The sequence below is a fragment of the Chionomys nivalis genome, chromosome 13 (genome assembly GCF_950005125.1).
Source record: "Chionomys nivalis chromosome 13, mChiNiv1.1, whole genome shotgun sequence".
In the NCBI taxonomy this organism is placed as follows: domain Eukaryota; kingdom Metazoa; phylum Chordata; class Mammalia; order Rodentia; family Cricetidae; genus Chionomys; species Chionomys nivalis.
Window position 1 is genome coordinate 40,614,841 of NC_080098.1, and position 19,910 is coordinate 40,634,750.

Genomic DNA, 19,910 nt, shown 5'->3' on the forward strand with positions numbered 1-19,910 from the left:
ACACCAGGACCGAAAAAGCATCTTGGGGAAGAAGGGATTTATTTCAGCTTACAAGTCACAGTGAGGGAGGCCAGGGTAGGAACTCCAGCAGGAACCACGTGGGCATTCTTCTCGCTGGTTTGCACCCAAGCCCTTGATCAGCAAGCTTAAGCATTCCAGCCCCAACTCCCTGGGGATAGCTCTAGCGCTGTAGTTAGCAATCAAGAAAATGCCCCACAGACATGCCCACAGGTAAATCTGGTCAAAGCACTTATTCAGTTAAAGTTCTGGTTTTCTAGGTGTGTCAGGATGAAAACTAGGATTACCCATTAAGAGTCCAAACCCTTGGAACCAGTGCAAGGAATCCTCGGAATGCTAAGTGCAAAGTAGAGAAGCTAGTCTGAGCCAGCCCAGTGCCTCTGTCTAGTTGTTAGTCCTTCCATAATTCAGACCCAGTTCCCTAGCATAGCTTCCTCCAAGTCTAGGGTCTGGGGTCCTCATTCTCATTTTGCACAAATTACGATTAACTGGCTTTTGGCATACTTTCAACATTTGACTTTTACTTTTCATTTTTTTTGGTTGGTCTGCTTATTTATTCTTTTCTAAGTAAATTTACGAAGTTAAAATGTAGTGATAGGAAGTGCGGGAGACAGAGACAGCCTTACAGGGGCAAACCATTTCTGTCCTTTGGAGTGAGAGTTTTTAATTTTTTTCTAGGAAAAAAAAACAGAAATTAAAAAAAAATTCTACTTTGCTTTTGGACCTGGATTTTATAATCCAAGTGGAATGTACAAAAATTGATTTAAATGGATTATTTCCTAAGAAATACTGCTGATATACAGTGAAGAAGCACGCCCCAGGATGAGGTCATTCCTGCCATATTGAAGGGAGCCTTTCTAACCGAAGCCTTCTGTGGCCATGTTTTTCTTTCACAGGAGATGGCTAATATCTTGGCTCAGAAGCAGCTGCGCTACATCATTTTAACAGTGAGTACCTGTGTGTGCCAAAGCCACTGTGCCAGGGAGAGATGACCTGGCGTTTGTGGGTTGTTCTGGGATTTGCCACTGGAGTTCATCAATAGGGCCAGGCCGGGGATGAGGGGGTATGATGGGGAGGAGGGTGTTTTAGAATTGGCACAGACAGTGCCCTGCTACAGCAGCTGCCTTTGTCGCTGGAGGGCAGAGTCATTCCACAGGAGGAAGTCAAGCAGAACAGAACCAGGGCATCAGCTTGACTGCTGGACCCTGGGCTTAGTTTTGCAGGAAAAGGAAATCGGGAACGCCTCGGCTCAACCAATCCACCAATATGAGCTTGTTCTGGTTTTGATGAGGAAGCTAGTTGGAAGGATGGAAGGTCATGAGAGAAGATCCTTAAACTTCAGCAGAAAAGAAGCTCTCATTGTTAACCTTGTAAATGTTTAGAGATGAACCAAACAGAGAGGGTTCTTTACTACCTCCTTACTGGTTATTGGGAGGAAGCAAGTTTAATGTTTATCAAACTACCAAACAGCAACAACCCAATCTGATGTTATAACTCTGGAGTTCAGCAAGCTTACACACACGCACATGTTGTAATAGGAGCAGCGGGCTGGGCTGCGTCTCGCCACCCAGCTAGCTTTACCCGAAATAATTACATGGAAACTGTATTCTTTTAATCACTGTCTGGCCCATTAGTTCCAGCCTCTTATTGACTAGCTCTTACATATTGATTTAACCCATTTCTAATATTCTGTGTAGTACCACAGGCTGGCTTACCAGGAAAGATCTTAACTTGTGTCTGTCTGGAGTGGGAGAATCATGGCGACTCACTGACTCGGCTTCTTTCTCCCAGCATTCTCTTCTGTTTACTCCACCCACCTAAGGGTTGGCCTATCAAATGGGCCTAGGCAGTTTCTTTATTAATTAACCAATGAAAGCAACAGATTAATACAAGACCCACCTCCACACACACACACGCGCGCGCGCGCACGCACACACACACACACACACACACACTATAGGTTTTGCCATTGTTCAGGTACATTGTTGCGGTATGGAGACGAAAACAGATTAAAAGGCCACTACCACCATAGAAAACTGGTGACAAAATTCACTGAAGGAGAGGCATGTCTTACAAGAAGGGATGGGCCTTGCCAGGGGAGCCACACAAGAAGGAGGACCCAGGGTACAAGACAGACACAGGAAAATGTGGGCCAGAGCCTGTACCATGATTTTCTAGGGAAGGGATGCTTCAAGGAACACATTCCAGCAAAGTGGCTATTCAGGTTCAGGATTGGCTAGCTTGGTGTTGCAGTGGGCTGTGGAGTTCATGGGTTGTGTCTAGTCCCAGGGTACCAGACTCTGGGTGTTTAGGACACTAGAGGGTAGCCTTAGCCCTCCTCGTTTGCACATGAAAGTTTTCTTCCTGTGGCATGGGGTTTGGGTGAAGGTTCTTCTGGGTAAGGAAGAAGTCACGTGTCAGAACTTAAGAATCACGACAAGCGTTAACTTTGTGGTCTGAAGCCTTTCTCTACTAATTCTTAAAAATCTGATTTGTCAACCACGTCTCTAGCATGTCATCCGAGCGCAGAGGGCCATCAACAACGAGATGGCACACCAGTTGTATGTGCTCCAAGTGCTGACCTTTAACCTTCTGGAAGACAGGATGATGACCAAGATGGACCCCCAGGACCAGGTGAGTGGGTACTCCCCACAAGTGAAAGCAATGACAGAGAGACAGTGTCATCAAATACCTCTCCTTGAGCTACTCTAAAATCAGAAATTTGATGGATTTTATAATCGTTTTATTGCCATCTCAGGACATGGGTATGCAATTTTAAAGTCTGGGTGAACCTAGGATCAGCACATAAAATGAGTGGGTTCTTCCCTGAGGCCCTGTGCATATATGTGTTCTTCGTTTCTGGCCAAGAGCTTGAGGGTAAAGCCCTGGGCTCTTGACCATAATACATTAAATGGAGTCAAGTTCCCAGACAACTGAGGGGACATGGAAAGCCATGTGTGGCATCACTTCTACAAGCGGGGAGTAATTTTCATCCTCTAGTAACTGAGACCTTGGGCAGAGAGGGAAGACCTCTTCCTTTCCCTCGGCGACTTCTTATTTCTAGGCTGACATTTTTGTTGGCTGGCTGTTTGCTCTAACTCTCTGCTACCTCTCTCACTGTGTATAGAACATTCTGTTTCCATCCCGAAGGCTTTGAGGCAGTTTCCCTGAATGAGGGTAGAGTGAGAGGAAACAGCTGGAAACCCTGCCTCCCAAGCCCCCGCTGTACACATTTTCAGCTCACAGAGCCCTGCAGCTTTGCAGAGGAAAGCATTCATTATTGGCACGTGAGGGTCTGATTTGTTGCAGATGTGGAGCCGCACGTGTTGAGTGTGTGGCCGCTGCAGCCCTTCATCCATGGGGAGAGGCTATGTGATGAAGAGTGATGGGGAGGCTTAGAGAGGCCAAGGGTCGTGCCCCAAGTTTTTTGTCAGACCAAGCATGGTAATCCCAGGGAGATAAGACGGTTATCTTGCTTCTTGGACCGAGGGGGACCAGTGCATCTTAGTATGGAGGGAGGGGTCAGTGCATCTTAGTGAGGAGGGAGGGGGTCAGTGCATCTTAGTGTGGAGGGAGGGGTCAGTGCATCTTAGTGAGGAGGGAAGGGTCAGTGCATCTTAGTATGGAGGGAGGGGTCAGTGCATCTTAGTGAGGAGGGAGGGGGTCAGTGCATCTTAGTATGGAGGGAGGGGTCAATGCATCTTAGTGTGGAGGGAGGGGACCAGTGCATCTTAGTATGGAGTGGCACTCTTTGGAAACTCTTCCTCCTGTTTATTGATTTATCATTTATCATCTTAACCAGTAACCGCATTCACATTCCTGTAAATCTCGCTGCAGTCATCTCCGGGCCTCTTTCTTTGTTGCCAAACTGAATTTCTGTGCCCATGAAACCATATTTGCTCTCCTCCCATTGCTCCCCGCCCTTCTGGCTCCCTCTAAATCACTGTTCTGCCTCCTGTCCCTTTTAATTTGACTACTTTAGGAAGACCCAATAGGTAAAAAAAATTTGTCACTTTGTAGCTAGACTATTCTACACTGTTTTTATTATTTTTTTTCGTTTTTTTAGATTCCAGTATAATTGCATTGTTTCCTTATCCCGTTCCTCCAGTCCCTCCTCTGTGCCTACTTGCCTTGCTCTCAAATTCATGGCCTCCTTTTCTTTAGTTCTTTTTATGTGTGTGTGTGTGTGTGTATTCTGAAATACATAAACACAACCTTCTCCATCCACATAATGGGACTTGTGTGTGTGATTTGTGTGTGCTGACCATTGGGTACTGGATAGCCAATTGATATGTTCTCCCCTGGGGAAGACTGCTTCCCACACACTTAGTATCCCTTAGTTCCCTGTAGTTGTCTGTGCAGGCGGAGGCCTGGGAGCTTCCCCTCTACATCAGCACGTCTCTTGGCATTGTCCTTGTTCATTCAGGTGTTCTTTTGGTAGCCACGTTGGTGAGACTTCATTGTTGTAGCTTTCCTGATAGTTCTAGAAGACACAGTCCTACGGCATATTTTCAAGGTTCTTCCGTATGGTAATGTGTTAGAATTTGCTCCTGTCTGAGGCTGAGTGATAGCCCACGTGTGTCTGTAACCAGACTCACCCTTGCAAGTCCACGTGGCATTGTTTCTATCTTTGGGCTCTCCCTTTATTTTTACGGTGTGGTAGTTTCCAAGTCAGGCCTTGGTGGGGTGAGAGATCCATCGAAGCTCAAATGCTGCTCACCAACCTTGTGTGCCTCTTACTTTGCTTCAGACAGAACATTGCTCACAGATTCTCTGACCTAACCTCCTCCAGTCACGGCCCTTGCATTGTGTTTGGGGCTTTTACGTAGTATTGCCCTGGCTAATTGTTATCAGAACTGCAAGGGACTTGGCTGAAGAACAGCTGTAGATCAGTGCCAAGCCCGCATAGCACAGAGAGCCTTCTCTCACTTAAGACATGGTTCTTCTCTTTTCGGCTTCGCCTGAGTGCAGTGATTCACTTAGACTCTGGGGAAAGCGGGGTTCTTATGTCGCGGCACACAGTAAAAGCAGCTTTCCTTTATGCCCTTTTCCCTCTCTCTAACTCCTCAGGCTCAAAGAGACATCATCTTTGAACTTCGAAGAATTGCTTTCGATGCTGAGTCGGAACCGAATAACAGCAGCGGCAGCATGGAGAAACGCAAGTCCATGTACACGCGGGATTATAAAAAGCTTGGCTTCATTGTAAGTACGGTGTCTCCAGCGAGCTCACCCCTCCGCTCCTCCCCGGCTGACCTCAGTCACAGCGAACGTGTGGTCCTCTTGTGCTGTACAGAATAGTTTCCACATTTCCAGATGTTTCACTGGTTTAAATAGGATCACATGCAGATCTCTTCTGGCCGCGCTGAAGCGGAATAAGTTACACAAGTGTGACTAATACTGCGCTTGTTTATGCAGCTCTGATTAAGTGTAACTGAGAGTAGCTAGCGCGGGATGCATCGAGCCTTCCTGAGTGAGCCTCCTTCCTAAGATGCTGTGGTTTTCCCGGGCTGAAGGAGCGATGGCAGTTCTAGGATGCGTCTTATTACTGGGCTGGTGACTGGATTGCTCACACTGTTGATTCCGTGTCAAAAGAGAGCTGGACCTCTCCTGAAACTGAGTCATGATGAGATTTATACAGCTTGTTTTTTTAAGTCTTATTTTGCTACAAATGTTAATGGTTGGTTCACACACTAATGCACGCGCGCGTGCGCACACACACACACTTTACTAATCAGAACACAACGTGTCTTGAGTCTAGCCCTGCTGTTATGGTTGTTGCCTGCATTGTACCCTTACCCTAAGTGTCACAAGTTTGGGAGTGACCTTTAGCTAACTTGAAATTAGGTTTCCATTTCAACCTCCGTCATTAATTACACAAGTAAGATTTTGGCTTTAGTGGTTAGAAATCACTAGGCAGTGGTTTCTATTTCAGATGCTCTTTGGAAAAAAATCTCAACTAGCTTTGGATTGCGCCAAATTGCTTTCAATAAGCAATTTTGAAATTCACATTTTATCTAGGATGGGTCAAACTGACCATTTTTCAACCTTTCATAATGTCTCTTTAATTAAAAAAAGTCCAAGCTATTGGTTTTATAGTGTAGATCTCTCCAAATAAGAATGTTTAAAGATAACGTATTCAACTTTGTAGCTTACTTAAAAATGTTTTCTGGCGATATTTCTTCCACGTCTCATATCTCTAGATGAATTGAATTGACTGGCGGGCTTCCCTGTGTCTTGGCATCCATAGGTGGCACCTCCTTCACCTTTGCCTTAGTCCTTTCACAGGGGTGCAGCCCAGTTAAGGTGGACCCCATCTGCCTCCCACTTCTCCTCCTCTGCCTTAAGGTGGACCCCATCCCCCTCCCACTTCTCCCCCTCTGTCCTCCAAGGTTTCCTTCTGTGTGGGGAGAGCAAGGCACATCTATTTTACTTGGAAGCAGTGCAGGATCATCTGGTCTATTTTATACACAAATCATCAAAATTGCCACATGGAACTCATCCTGGCACGGATCTCTCTTGAATCATGTACCAGCTATCAACACAGTGTTTGCTCTGTGTCCTGTTTATCTGCCCAAGGTCCTGCTGGATCCAGACTGCAGTAAGGAGGCCAGAGGAGAGCAGAAAACAGGATGCTGGGTGTCTCTGAGAGAAGTCAGGGTGTCTGGGTGGGGGCAGGAAGAGTCATCATGGTGTTTCCAGCCTGTGGATTTATATCCTGAGCCAAGGGATGAGTGATTTTCCCTGTGTTGTGCTGTCTACCCTAGCGTTATTGGTAAATCCAATCCCACTTCCGTTTTCAGGTGTAGGTGGCTCTTGGCCTTCTGTCTTGTACGTGTTCAGTTTCTTGAGTATGCGATGGGCAAGGGTGGAGCTTTTTCACCGAAAGTCAATTTGATGTGATTCTGAGGACTCTCAAATTTATGTGGCAGTATCGATGAAAATTCAAAAAGTTCTTTGCCCGAGGGGGGTGGGGGACGGACGGGGGCGGGGGATGAGCGACGGGACGGGGGACGGACTTTCACTAGAGAATATCCCAGAGAGAATGCTGCGTTCCTTCATTTTTTTTCCAAGAATTTTTTATTTTAAAAACCTCCCTAGAAGTGTCTCCCAGGCTGAGGCCAAGGCCTTGCATCAGAGGGTTGAGAAATTGGAAGACCGTTGAGGAATGAGCTATGCTGAAAAGGAGCCAACAATGTTGACATGCTGATGCTTCACTGGTGAACCCCGGGCCTGGCAGAAACAATCCTGGGAACAGATTCACAGGCTCGTTCTGCCACCTAGCGGCCCTTCTGCGGAACTACTGCAGACTTGTTGGCAACTTTCCCCTTCATGATCTCAGCAGACCTGTGTTGAATTCTTTCTGTATCAGTCAAGGCAGCTGGGATAGTTGTGTCGAGACCCCCAGATGATTTGATTTTTTTCTTTTCTTTCCTTTTTTTTTGTGAAGTAGGCGTTATTTGTCCTGCAATTAGCGTTTACTACGTTCAGCAATGACTAGCTCTGATCAAGCAGTTTGGTGAAGGGTGAACCAGTAAAAGTATTTCCTATCAACCACACGCTTTTGAATATAAGCAGTTTAAGATTAGCTTTTAGGACATTTTCAAAATTAGAAAATACCATAGCAAAACAAATTGGTAAAGGTGATGGAACTCCCATGTTTTCCTATTTAAATTCTGGTGAAACCTCCCTGGTTCTCAAGTAACAATATATAAGTTCAATAAAGGCAAGACTGTGTCTGTTCTCAAGGAGAAATCCTCTAGAGAGAAGTAATGGGGACAATTAATCTTCTAAGAAGCACATCAAAGAGAAATGAATTAAATATTTCAAGGCAATAATAAAATGACTAACAGAAACCATCACAGAATACCAAATACTGATAGAAGGGACTTTCAGAAATCTCCTTTGGAAAATGCATCAAGTCTCTGGTGGCACCCTAAGGAAGAAGGGTGCAGTTTATCTTGAAGTCAGAAAATCATTTATTCTCTGTGTTAATTTGGAGGTCTCCTTCCTCACATAGACTTATCAAGTAAAATACTCTTCCCGGGCTATACGTAGTTCTAATAAATTCACAACCAAGTTACACGGCTTTAAAAAAAATTATGGCATGAAGAACAAATCTTGATTGTAAGTAGATTTTGAGGATAGTTACCAAAACGATGATTTAATGACAAGTTGACATTAAAACCAACCTTGGTACCAACGTAGAAGGGGCTGCTGCCCCAACGAGGCAGAAAGGACAATCTTTTTAAAGTATGACAGTTTGTTTGATGCAGGAGGTAGATGGATTTCACACTCCTTGGCCCAGCATCCCCAAAGAACAGGGCTTCCTAATAAAAAGAATTCTAGAAATATATGTATAAAGACAGGGTCTCGCTAGATAGTCCCAAATTCCAGAATCTTGATGTAAGGTTACTATGTGGCTTGTATGGTTTGTAGCAACAGAGAAAGACATCTTGCTTTAAAACAAAGCTGCTTGATCTTCTAAGGTGGTCATGACTCCTGATTTGGAAGAGCCAGGTCCCTGTGGGAAAAGCCGGCTGCTGACATTCTTACTGAAATGGAGGCGCCATGAGGCCATCTGTAGAACAGCCACCAGGGCACAAACCACCTCGCTGCCTGTAAAGTCTACGGGGAACTGGTTTAATACTTGGTGACAGTTGTAGCCCTAATCAGGACTCTGTCAAGAGTTTCTTTCTGGCTTGACTTTCCTTCTGCTTCCCGGTCAGTCAGGGCAGATAATTGATTAAAATTCTTCTTCGTCTTCTTCTTATTTATTTATTTGGTGCCTCCCCATTCTGTTGCCTCAACTAAGAAAATAAACTGGAAAATAAAACACTCTGTCTTTCAACCATTCTAATTTGCTTTAACGTGAGAACTTCTAGACATTTCCTTTAACTTTTTTTGTAGTCATCTTAAAAAAATTGTTGTAATAAGAGTGGCGGGCTACGTTCCTGGCACCCGGCCGCCTGCACGGCTAGCTTTATACCTGAAATAATTACACGGAAACTGTATTCTTTTGAACACTACCTGGCCCATTAGTTCCAACCTCTTATTGGCTAGTTCTTACATATTGATCTAACCCATTTCTAATATTCTGTGTAGCACCACGAGCTGGCTTACCAGGAAAGATCTTAACCTGCGTCTGTCTGGAGTGAGAGAATCATGGCGACTGCCTGACTCGGCTTTTTTCTCCCAGCATTCTGTTCTGTTTACTCCGCCTATCTAATTTTCTGTCCTATCAGGGCCAAGCAGTTTTCTTTATTAATTAACCAATGAAAGCAACAGATAAATACAAGACCCACTTCCATCAAAAAATAAGAAGGCAGAAAGGATAATCAGTGGGCTGGAGCGGTGGCTCAGTGGTTAAGAGTACTGGCTGCTCTTCAAGAGGTCCTGAGTTCAAGTCCCAGCACCCACATGGTGGCTCACAACCATCTGTAATGGGACCTGATGCCCTCTTCTGTCCTGCAGGTGTACATGCAGAGTACACACATATAAAATAAAAGCATTTTGTTCAGAAAAGATAATCATTGATATGAATATACTTCCTCGGAATGAATATTCATGTCCAGATATTCAGGAGGCGCTCTGTCTTCTTGAGTGATAGGAGGGAAATATGCAGTTTTACAGATATGATTATACATAATTACAAGCGCAGGGCTTGCTGTCATCTTGATATGTCTTCCTGAGAGTAGATGGCAGGAACTGACATGGACTGTGTTCGTGCTGCTGTCCTGTCGCATTCCAATCCCCACACTGCCCAAGGCTGCTATGACATGGACCTGCTATGAGAATGCCACTCTGAGATTAAACACGGGCTCTGGATCCATGTTGCTCACACCCTTTCTCACCCCCCCCCCCACACACACTTAGACTGTGTAGTAACACAGGTCAGATCCTCTTTTTCTCTCTCTTTGAAGTCTTCAAATAAGATACTTGGTCATAGTCTAATGCGTGAGCATTTGATCAGCTTGTTTAAAAGCCTTGGGCTCAGTTCCTCCAAACTGCTAATTAGTAAATACAGAAATAAAACCAAGGAAGCTATAATAGCCATCTCTATCAATAAATTGATGATCCTAAACTATCAGATACTTAATCAGTTGTGGAGTGATGGTTAGCACGTGGAAAGAATCTGCGAATCTAGATGCTTCTACTGTGAAGTTATGAAAGCTATGGGCGCTGTTCTTGAAATGGTGCCCAGTGACTGAGACACTGAGACACCGTGACATGTGGGGGCAGGAAAATGTGGAAACTTTCGGTTGTCCTGGGCTCAGTGAGAGTGCACTGTGCGCTTGGTAAACTGCTGACTGTTCGCATGCCCAGCGTTTATGTTGTATAGAAAGAAAAAGAGTGAGGGAAAGATTATAAAGATTTTTATATTCAAAAAGGGTTTGAACTACACAGTCAAGCCTCATTACTCCTGGATTCCATCCTTAATAATTCTCCTACTTGTTCAAATTTATTGTAACTGCAACACGAACATTCCAGATACTTTTCAATGTCATTCACAGACGTATACATGCTGGCCTGCAGCTGCTTGGCTCATGTTTGGATGCAACTCCCCTGACACTGAGCAGACTCGGGTGTCAGCCTGCACCCTGCAAGCAGGCTTTCTGCAGCCTGCCTCAGCTCACTTTCTCCCCTCCCTGTTGTTAATATCGTGGCACTGAATTGCCTGCGGTTCCTAGGTAGAAGGAGGCTTTGATGTGCTATGTGGAGAAAATGCAGAATGTGTGTTTTGGACATGGATTTACGATGCAGTTGGCTGCATGCTGAATGAAGCAAATGAACCATAAATATTAAATAAGGTGTCTTTAAGTAGAAGTGCACTCAGACGGGGCTGCTGCAGTACTGCAGAGCTAACATCAACAGCAGATAAATTCATGACCAGAGGCTCACCTGAATCTAGGCCTGTGCTGCCCCAGGAGCCGTGCAGTTGTGAGGTTAGAGCTTGCCGTGACGTGTTAAAGCATCACTGAGAAGGTGGCATTGCTCAGTTGATAAAGGTGCTTGTTGCCAAGCCTGAAGACCTGGATAGGAGCCCTGAGACCCACGAGAAGAGGAGTGAGTCCTGCCGGTTGTCCTCAGACCTCCATGGCTGTGCTGTGCACACACACATGTTTAATTGAAAAACATCACTCGTGCTTCTGATGAGGAGAATCTGATGTACTTGGTTGTTATCCTCGTGTAGCCAGAGAGGAGTGTCCTAGAGGGTCTCGTCCGTGGAAAGTGGAGAGCAAGCCCCTTCCTGAGTTATAGGGTTTTTGTATACACCTCGTGATCTTGGAAAGTACATGAAGGTGGAGTGGGGAGGACACTGTACCTTACAGTGGATTGATTCGTGTGTTTTGAAACAGAAAATGCCTTGGGAAGTGCTTTGCTGCTAACCTAATATCACGTCCATGCGCCTGGATGGGTTTACTCTAAAACTGTTGCAGGCCGAGAGCTCAGCCCGTAGCAGCCAGTCTGCTGATTTAGCGTGGTGCCACCAGGGTTTGAGCAGGTTTGCTCACTGCCAATGTGCCTTGGTCTCTTCTAATACAAGGACAGCACTAAGAAGAGTGACTAAGCCATTGCAGGTCAGGGAACTTGGGCTGTGACATTGCTCTCACTTTTGTGGTGTTTGTCTCCTTTTTGCATGAAGGAGTTTATAGAAAGAACAGCGTAGAACCAGCTTTGCTGAAGATGGAGCCAATTTCTCTCCAGAACAATGGGATAACTGGGTGGTATTATTAGTCAGTCCTGTGGCCTGTATCTTTTTTTTTTAATTGATTTTTATTGAGCTCTACATCTTTCTCTGCCTCTCCCCTCCTCTTTGACCCTTTCCCAAGGTCCCCATGCTCCCAATTTACTCAGGGGATCTGGTTTTTTTTTTTACTTCCCATGTAGATTAGATCTATGTATGTCTCTCTTAGGGTCCTCGTTGTCTAGGTTCTCTGAGATTGTGATTTTTAGGCTGGTTTTCTTTGCTTTATGTTTAAAAACCACTTATGAGTGAGTACATATGATAATTGTCTTTCTGGGTCTGGGTTACCTCACTCAATATGATGGTTTTTTTAGCTCCATCCATTTGCCTGCAAATTTCAAAATGTTGTTTTGTGTGTGTGTGTGTGTGTGTTAAATCTCAGTTAACAAAAGGACACAAGGAGTTACAGTGAGAAGGAATGAGATTAATTTTTTAAAAATAGTCTTTTCTCATTTTCTTTTTATTATTTAATTAAAAATTTCCACCTCCTCCCATTTCCCTCCCGCTCCACCCATCCCCCTTCCCCTCCCTCTCCAGTCCAAAGAGCAGGGTTCCCTGCCCTGTGGGAAGTCCAAGGTCCTCCCCCCTCCATCCAGGACTAGGAAGGTGAGCATCCAAACAGACTAGGCTCCCACAAAGTCATTACATGCAGTAGGATCAAAACCCAGTGCCATTGTTTTTGGCTTCTCAGTCAGCCCTCATTGTCAGCCATGTTCAGGGAGTCCGGTTTGATCACATGCTCCATCATCCAGCTGGCCTTGATGAGCTCCCATCAGATCAGTCCCACCGTCTCAGTGGGTGGGCGCACCCCTCGCAGTCCTAACTTCCTTGCTCATGTTCTTCCTCCTTCTGCTCCTCATTTGGACCTCAGGACACTTTACTGAGTGAGGTAACCCAGACCCAAAAAGATGAATATGGTATGTACTCACTCATAAGTGGATTCTAGCCATAAAGGACATTGAGCCTATAGTATGATATCCTAGAGAAGCTAAATAGAAGGTGATTCCAAAATGTTATTTTTTTCTGCTGTGTAGTACTCCATTGTGTAAATGTACCACATTTTCCTTATCCATTCTTTGGTTGAGGGGCATTTAGGTTGTTTCCAGGTTCTGACTATGAAAAACAATGCTGCTGTGAACATAGTTGAGCACATGTCCTTGTGGTATGATTGAGCAACCTTTGGATATATACCCAAAAGTGGTATTGCTGGGTCTTGAGGAAGGTTGTTTCCTAATTTTCCAAGAAATCACTGTGGCTTATATCTTAGATACATATGTACCCCTAAATAATAGATCATAAAAGCTGAAGGACAATAAATTTTTTTAGGCTCATCATACTTCTTAAAATTCTGTACATTTAGGTCTGTAGAATCCTGGAGGTCTCTGGGTTCTTGACGAGGAAATCCTGACTAGTATTTGTGAGGATACAGGCTCCATCTAGTCCTTCCTATCCAGGGAACTCATGGGGGTGTAGACAAAGGGATTTTCAGAAACGTAGTGTGTGATTCCTATGGTTTTTTTTTTTTTTTTTGTATTTCCTTTTGTTCTCTTTCTTGTTTTAGACAGGGTTTAACTATGTAGCCTTGCCTAGTTTGAAACTTGCTGTGTAGACCAGGATAACCTTGAACTCATAGAGATCTTATCTCTTGTACTTATGTCTGCCTCTGGCATGTTGGGATTGAAGGCCTACAGCAGCATTCCCAGCTTTGTACACGGTGCTTGTGAACTCACAGATACTGTGGGCCTGGTTCTTGGGAAACAGTTACCACCTTTCTCAACATCCTTGATGCTTCTTCACTCTGATCGTGCACTGTCTCTTCCCATCAGACATGTTGGTGTCAAGCATTAGCTCTAATAATTCCTAGGTACAATATTATTATATCTCTGGACCAGCTCTCAAGGCTACATCTGGGGTTTCAGGAGAAAGTCTATTGCACAACAAAACTGAACTTAAAGTTTTTTATTTGAGGGGTATGGAATAAATTTACATATGGATTGTTTGAGTCATGTGTTCTTAAATTTTTTGTCTATTTTTGTTATAGTTTTAATTTTAACTTTATAATTTTAATTTTAAGTTATAATTTTTATGTTTTTAATTTTTAAAGTTTTGTTACATAAGTATGTATCTGTTTTACAGGAGGCTTTTTGCAATAATAGAAAATGTTACAAAGCTGTCCTTGAAGGTTATAGTATATTTTTTGAATAAACAATAAGGGGCAGAGTAATTTACCATGCAACCCAAGATTTTAAGGTTTCGGGTGTAAGACTGTGACCAGTGGCCGGGGGCACAGTGCCCCGTTATACAAGAAGCAGACAGACCTGCACAGAGAGTCAGGTCTTTACCAGCCAAACTTTAGTAAGCAAAGAATTGGCATAGTCTCTTAGGTTGCTTTGTGTTAATAACCTTGGTCAGACATCTGTGACTTTGTCCTTGAGTAATCTGTGAAGTTTTTTAACTTATTATCTGTGTATAGAAACATTCAGTCTAGTTTGAACATTTAGTGTGGTTTGAACTTGTTCTGAGGTAAATATGAGCTAATAGGTGTGTAGTTTGTCTTAGACTGCAGAGAAATTTTTTTATGTTAGTTTGAGTTTAAGGAACAAAGTGGGCTTTTACGTGTCTTACAGTCCTCGTGGGACAATAGATCTAGTTATGAAGCATATACTAGTATTTTTATATATCAAAATCTCAGTAGCTTAATGAGAAGTCATTTTCCTGACCATCTACGGATATATGTATCCATAAGATTGAGATGGAACCGGTAGATTATATATACACATCACCTGAGATGACACAGTACAGTATAGGTATTGAGGAGACACCGTAGATGGTTTTGCCCATGTAAAATTACTCAGGAGCCACAATTTCCTGAGTTAGTGGTCCTGCAAACCTTGCCTAACTGGAATTATTTTTTATCAGAGAATCATTTTTCTGTGGGTTGACATCTGAACACTCGTTGTCACCTATGGCCTCCGACACAATATTGGTTCAAATTGAGGCAACATGGAATTAAACCCAGAACATGAATTTTAGTGGCTAGAGAAGTGGGGGAGAGGGCCTCACGAAGTTTAGGAGAGGGGGGAAACATGATCAAAATTATTATATCAAAACCAAACAGACCAATAAAAGAACAACAACAAAACCCCCGGCTAGTTTAATCACTAATAAAGGCAGAGCAGAAATAGCCACTAGGTGGTGCAAGCCACAGCCGTCAGCTTCCACCCTGCCAGCTCTGGCTGCTGCGTTTCTGGTGCATTGCTTGAGAGCTTGCAGAGTTAGCGGGTGTAGCACCAAGTCAGGGGGCTTGGAGCCAACAAGCCTGCATTGGTGCCCTGGAAGGGACTAACAGCATTCTAAGATATCTTTCCGTCCTCCCTGTGAAGTGGAATTTGCCCGCTGCACCTGGGACCTGAGTTTTATAATCTATCACCTTCATTTCTGGGGTCTCATTTTTGATCACTTCTCTTTCTGCTGCCTTGAAAGTTTCTAAATGTGGCATAGTGCACCTAGTTTTATTTTGTCGTTCTGTCTTAACATGGAAATGTTGCCAAATGCACTTGAAATGGAAATCCAAACCAATATTGGCTAAACAACACGAAGAATATATTTTGAGGTTTTAAAATGCCCTCCCCTAAACCATGTGGCAGCAGTGCCACTGATAGGTCAGGAGTGGCGCATGAGTCGAAGTGAGCCAGCATGCTGGGAGGCTGAGCAGTGGTCTGGAATCGTGGGCCTGACTCTGGCGGCATTTCTTGTCTAAGTAGCGCCTTTTGACAATCAGGCTTCAACAATTTCCTTTAAGCTGTATGGGCTGGGTTTCGTCCTGTGGTCTTTCTCGCTTGGCTTTGGCTAGATAACATAGGACATGGCTTACCCTGGCTTCACGTTTAGTTTCACGTGCAGAGACCACGGTTGTCTGAAGTTCTAGTTGACAAAGCGGCAGAAGAAAGTGACAGTGGAAAGCTGTTCTCCAGAACCCAGGAAACCCAGATCATCAACCTCGCTCCTCACGGTGGAACTGAACAGGTGCAACACTAGCAGGCTCTGCCGAGAGCGCCACCTACTGGTGCTTGCGGTCTAGCCGACCGATTCTACCACAGGGCACCATTATCTATATCCCAGGGTGCAGAGACACCCAAAGCCACTCACAACTTGCGGATCTCTTCTTCCCTGATCCAGCTTTGCTGTCCCACTGCCCCGGAACATAATGGCCCAGATTGTCACTCTCTGAGGTCAAGGATCAGCCCCATGTCTCCTTTGGTTGCAGACATGTGCTGCTATTGCATTTCTGTCCATTTGGTGATTTTTATGGGCGCGATATGTTACTCCTGCTTATTGACGCAGCAAGGGGAATGGAACAATAGTTGCAATGTGGAATAATCCCATTTCAGGGCCACCAGCAATCTGCAGTTGTTACTGTATGGAAAGAGAACACGTGGATAATTGTACTATTAAAATGCTTTGATTATTTTAAAGGAAGCATTTTGAAGGAAACTAGTAAAAGCAGTGAATTCGTTACCATGACAATATCTGAGTTTAATTCTTCCTGTAGCTTTTAACTTTTTTAGTTAATTTTGGCTCTAGACTAAGTTTGTCAGGGGTGGTTATTGAAAGTGGGAAGAGGAAACAGGTTTATTCTACTTCTGATTTCCCAGCTTCTTCTATTTAGGACCCGCTGCTCTAGGCCTTAGAATGGAAGGTTTTCTCCCTATTGAGTTGATGTGATTTTTGGCCACTAGGTGGCGCTCCAGAACAAACTCAGGTAATGGGAAACTCCAAGGATGAGAAAGAGCAACCCTTGTTCTTGAGGGGTATTTAACCTGCGATGTATGTATTTCTAAAAGGTTCAGGAGGAATTTTCCAAGCCTGGAGTCTTCTTCTTGCATTTTTAGCTTTAAATCTATACGACTCTCCCTTATGATACGGTTGTGAAGGAAGGCAAACATGAGCAGATCCATTTTTCACCTCTTGTTTAATACAACCCTGGCAGTGTTTCTTTGCAAACAGAACTCTGGAGCCAAAAAGGCACCATCCAGAGAATGAAGGGATGGTGAATGGGGGGTGAAAACAAGGAAATAGGAGGGGCTAGTGGTGTTCTTGGGAGAAATCCAGTTTTACTGCAGACAGGTGTGCATTATGTTTGTACGAGCCGCACAGTCTGTGGCACCAGACTCCAGGTTTGGCATCTCTGTTCCATTGCTTCTTAGTTGCTGATCCACCATGCACAGTTTAGTTAACCTTTTAATAGCGCATTGGCAAGGAGGCTACAGTAGCCTTTTCTGCTTAGGCTTGTAATGGAGAATAATGAGTTAACAGACACCAGAACCTGCATCACCCTAAGCAGATTTTCATGCACGCCGTGTGTGTGTGCATGCATGTGGTGGCCATAGGCTAGCCTTTCAGTGTAACGGCCAGGAGCTGTCCATCCTGTTCCCTGAGTTAGGGTCCCCCAATGGTATCTGAGACTCACTAATTAGACTACGCTGGCTGACCGGTGAGCCCCAGGGATCCTCTTTCCCTGTGTCCCCAGCACAGGAGCCTAAGCTGAGCTGACCACAAGCCCATCCACTTTTTATGTGGGAACTGGTGATCGCCTCATGTCCGCAGGCTTGTTCAGCAGGCACCTACTGAGTGAAGCCCTGACCCTGTCACAGTCTTTCTATTGCTGTTGCTCTCTGTAGCTGATGGTTGAGATGAACTGGCGCCTGTGCTGGCCCTGCTGCATGACTGGAGTGATTCTTTATCTGACCGTAGCCAAGTGAGTTAGGGAGTGAAAATAGGAGGCTTCAACACCAGACCCAGTGCCGGGGACAACACATCCCCTAATCCATGAATTCTAGGGAATTTTCCTAAGAATCTTTATAGAATAGCACATTTTTGACCACTTAGCATAAATGTTTCATAGTGAAGGAATTTTTGTTTTCCAGTGAGGATCTGGCATTAGGCACATCACTAGGCATGCATCTATAGACCCAACCTACTAGAGCATCTGCTCTCGTGGAGGCAGGGTTTATAAAAACAGGAAAGACTCAAAACCATGGCGTATTGCTTCATACAACATAAAATGACTCTATCCATGATAGATTTTTGGTCTTGGAGAAAACGTCTTGTTATGTGGTCCCGGCTAACCTTAAGTTCACAGTCATGTCTCACCTACCAAGTGCCACGATTACAGGTGTACAGGCATGCACCACCACACCCAACTGCCACAGTACCCTGTTGGGGACACCTAAGTCCTAGGATGAATGGTACTAGGGCCACTGTGCACGGCTAGAGTCTAACTTACGATGAGCCTTTAAGAGATTCTGGCTCATAAGATAAAGTTCCTCTTTCGCTTACCCTTTGCCGCAGGTACCTAAGTAGTATTTGGGTTCTGGAGAATTATATGAGGGCATCCCAGAGCACGGTGCTGGGTATTTTTTTGGGGGGGGGGCGACAGGTAAGAACTCATGAAATGACCAGATTAGAGTCTCATAACTGAGCCATCAGCTTTCCACTGATGTTGATTCTGACCACTTTGAAGAGTCCAACGTGAGCTGAACATGCCTCTTGTTTCTGGCCCTGTCTTGGGACACTGCGTGGTTACAATACACTTTATATTGTTCCTGTTTGCCAAGCGCTCACCACTTGCCAGTGTCCCTCCTCACTCTGGATTCTGTGTGATGTGAACTTACTGGCCATATTCACTTGGACACATCTGTTTCGTGTCTGTAAGGAAGCTGGAGCTGGGAGCTGGCTCCATGGCGTGGGATTCTAATTCGGGAGATGGCATTTTGGATGTGTAGGAAGATGTTCAAAAACCTTTCCAATGGGGAGGGACAGAACCAATTTGAGAATCATATGGTTATATAAGAGCTGTCCCCATGCAGGCACCTTGGTTCACTCTCTGTTTTGTTGCGATTCATTATGAAGAAGAGAGTGGAGTATGGGGGGAATTTTCCGTGTGCTAACATGCTAACATTTGAATGGCTATTCTGAGATGGCGCTTGGGACAATGTACTGATAAGGACGAGGGATGTATATTTGACCTTGCTACCCTTGCCCTTACTCTTTAAATGATTGCATTCCCCAAGTAGTTAGCCTGCTGTATGTAGGTCTTTGGGTAGTCTGTGGGAGGTTTACTGATTTTATATCACTAAAGTTGCATCTCCTGCCCTGGGAGTGGCAGCATTTCGGGAGCTGTAGGGATCCTGTGACAATATCTCAGTTCATCTGAAACACAAGGCATAGACATCTGATGTAGATAGGAACAAATCATGACTTTCCAGTTTCATAAGTTTGCAGTCCCCCTTGAAGAGCCTCAGTGTTCAGCTGGATGAGGACATACAAGACGCTGTTTTCACTCTTGATGTTTAACCAAAGGTGTACACTGCAATGGAGGCAAGGCAGAGGATAGATGAAAACAGTGTATCATTGTATGGCTTTTCTGTGGCTCCCAGGTACTGTAAGGGGATATGAAAGACACTCTCCACGCCCTCTAGAGTCCTTGAAAAAGTACCAAATGCTTGCTTTACCCTGGGGTTATATTGTTGTGCATAGTATCACCATCAATGAGGAATGAACTCCAATCCTCTTGTCTTTCCGTGAGGGGTATTTATGACACTTCTCAAATGGAACCTGTAGGAGCAAGGCCACAGGTCTGTTGGGTCCAAAGTCGAGGAGTACTTGCTTGTCGTTTCAACAGCCTTCAGCCTGCTTCCCGCAGGTGCTAGGAGACCTTCCTTTCTAAATGTCACAGCAGTAAGTGTCAGCGCTTGTTCTCAGTGCTGTGTCCGTTGCTTCTCTTTTTGGGTTTCTTTTTCCCACTCTTCTCCCTGACTTAGAGACCCTTTTCCATTTCTTGTTCACCCTTCTATGGAGCCAAACAAAGCAGTGAAATAAAGGGAAAAGACAGTGTCTTGAAGATTCCGTTCGTAACCGCGCATCACCCTTTATTCAGCCACAACCCAAGTGCTGGTCTTGTTTAGTTTTTATTTTTCCCATCTCTCATTGTTCACACAAAATGAAGTTATGAATTTTGATTTTGGTTCCCTGGATCAGTCTGCAGGGCTGTCTATGTTTACCTGAGAAGTAATGCACCAAGATCTTCTTAGCTCCACCGAAAGGCTTTGCCGTATGGTAGGGCAGCTGCTTCCTTGTTATTCCT

General features: G+C 44.5%; 1 protein-coding gene across 4 annotated transcripts in view; it reads left to right on the forward strand.

Moving 5' to 3' along the window:
- Elmo1 (engulfment and cell motility 1) overlaps nucleotides 1-19,910 on the forward strand; it is a 522,491-nt gene that overhangs the window by 201,044 nt on the left and 301,537 nt on the right. For all 4 annotated transcript variants that reach the window (XM_057787434.1, XM_057787435.1, XM_057787437.1 and 1 more), the window contains 3 exons: nucleotides 915-965; nucleotides 2,530-2,652; nucleotides 5,089-5,220. In XM_057787434.1, coding sequence (XP_057643417.1) covers nucleotides 915-965; nucleotides 2,530-2,652; nucleotides 5,089-5,220 — 306 coding nt within the window. The remainder of the gene's footprint in view (nucleotides 1-914; nucleotides 966-2,529; nucleotides 2,653-5,088; nucleotides 5,221-19,910) is intronic.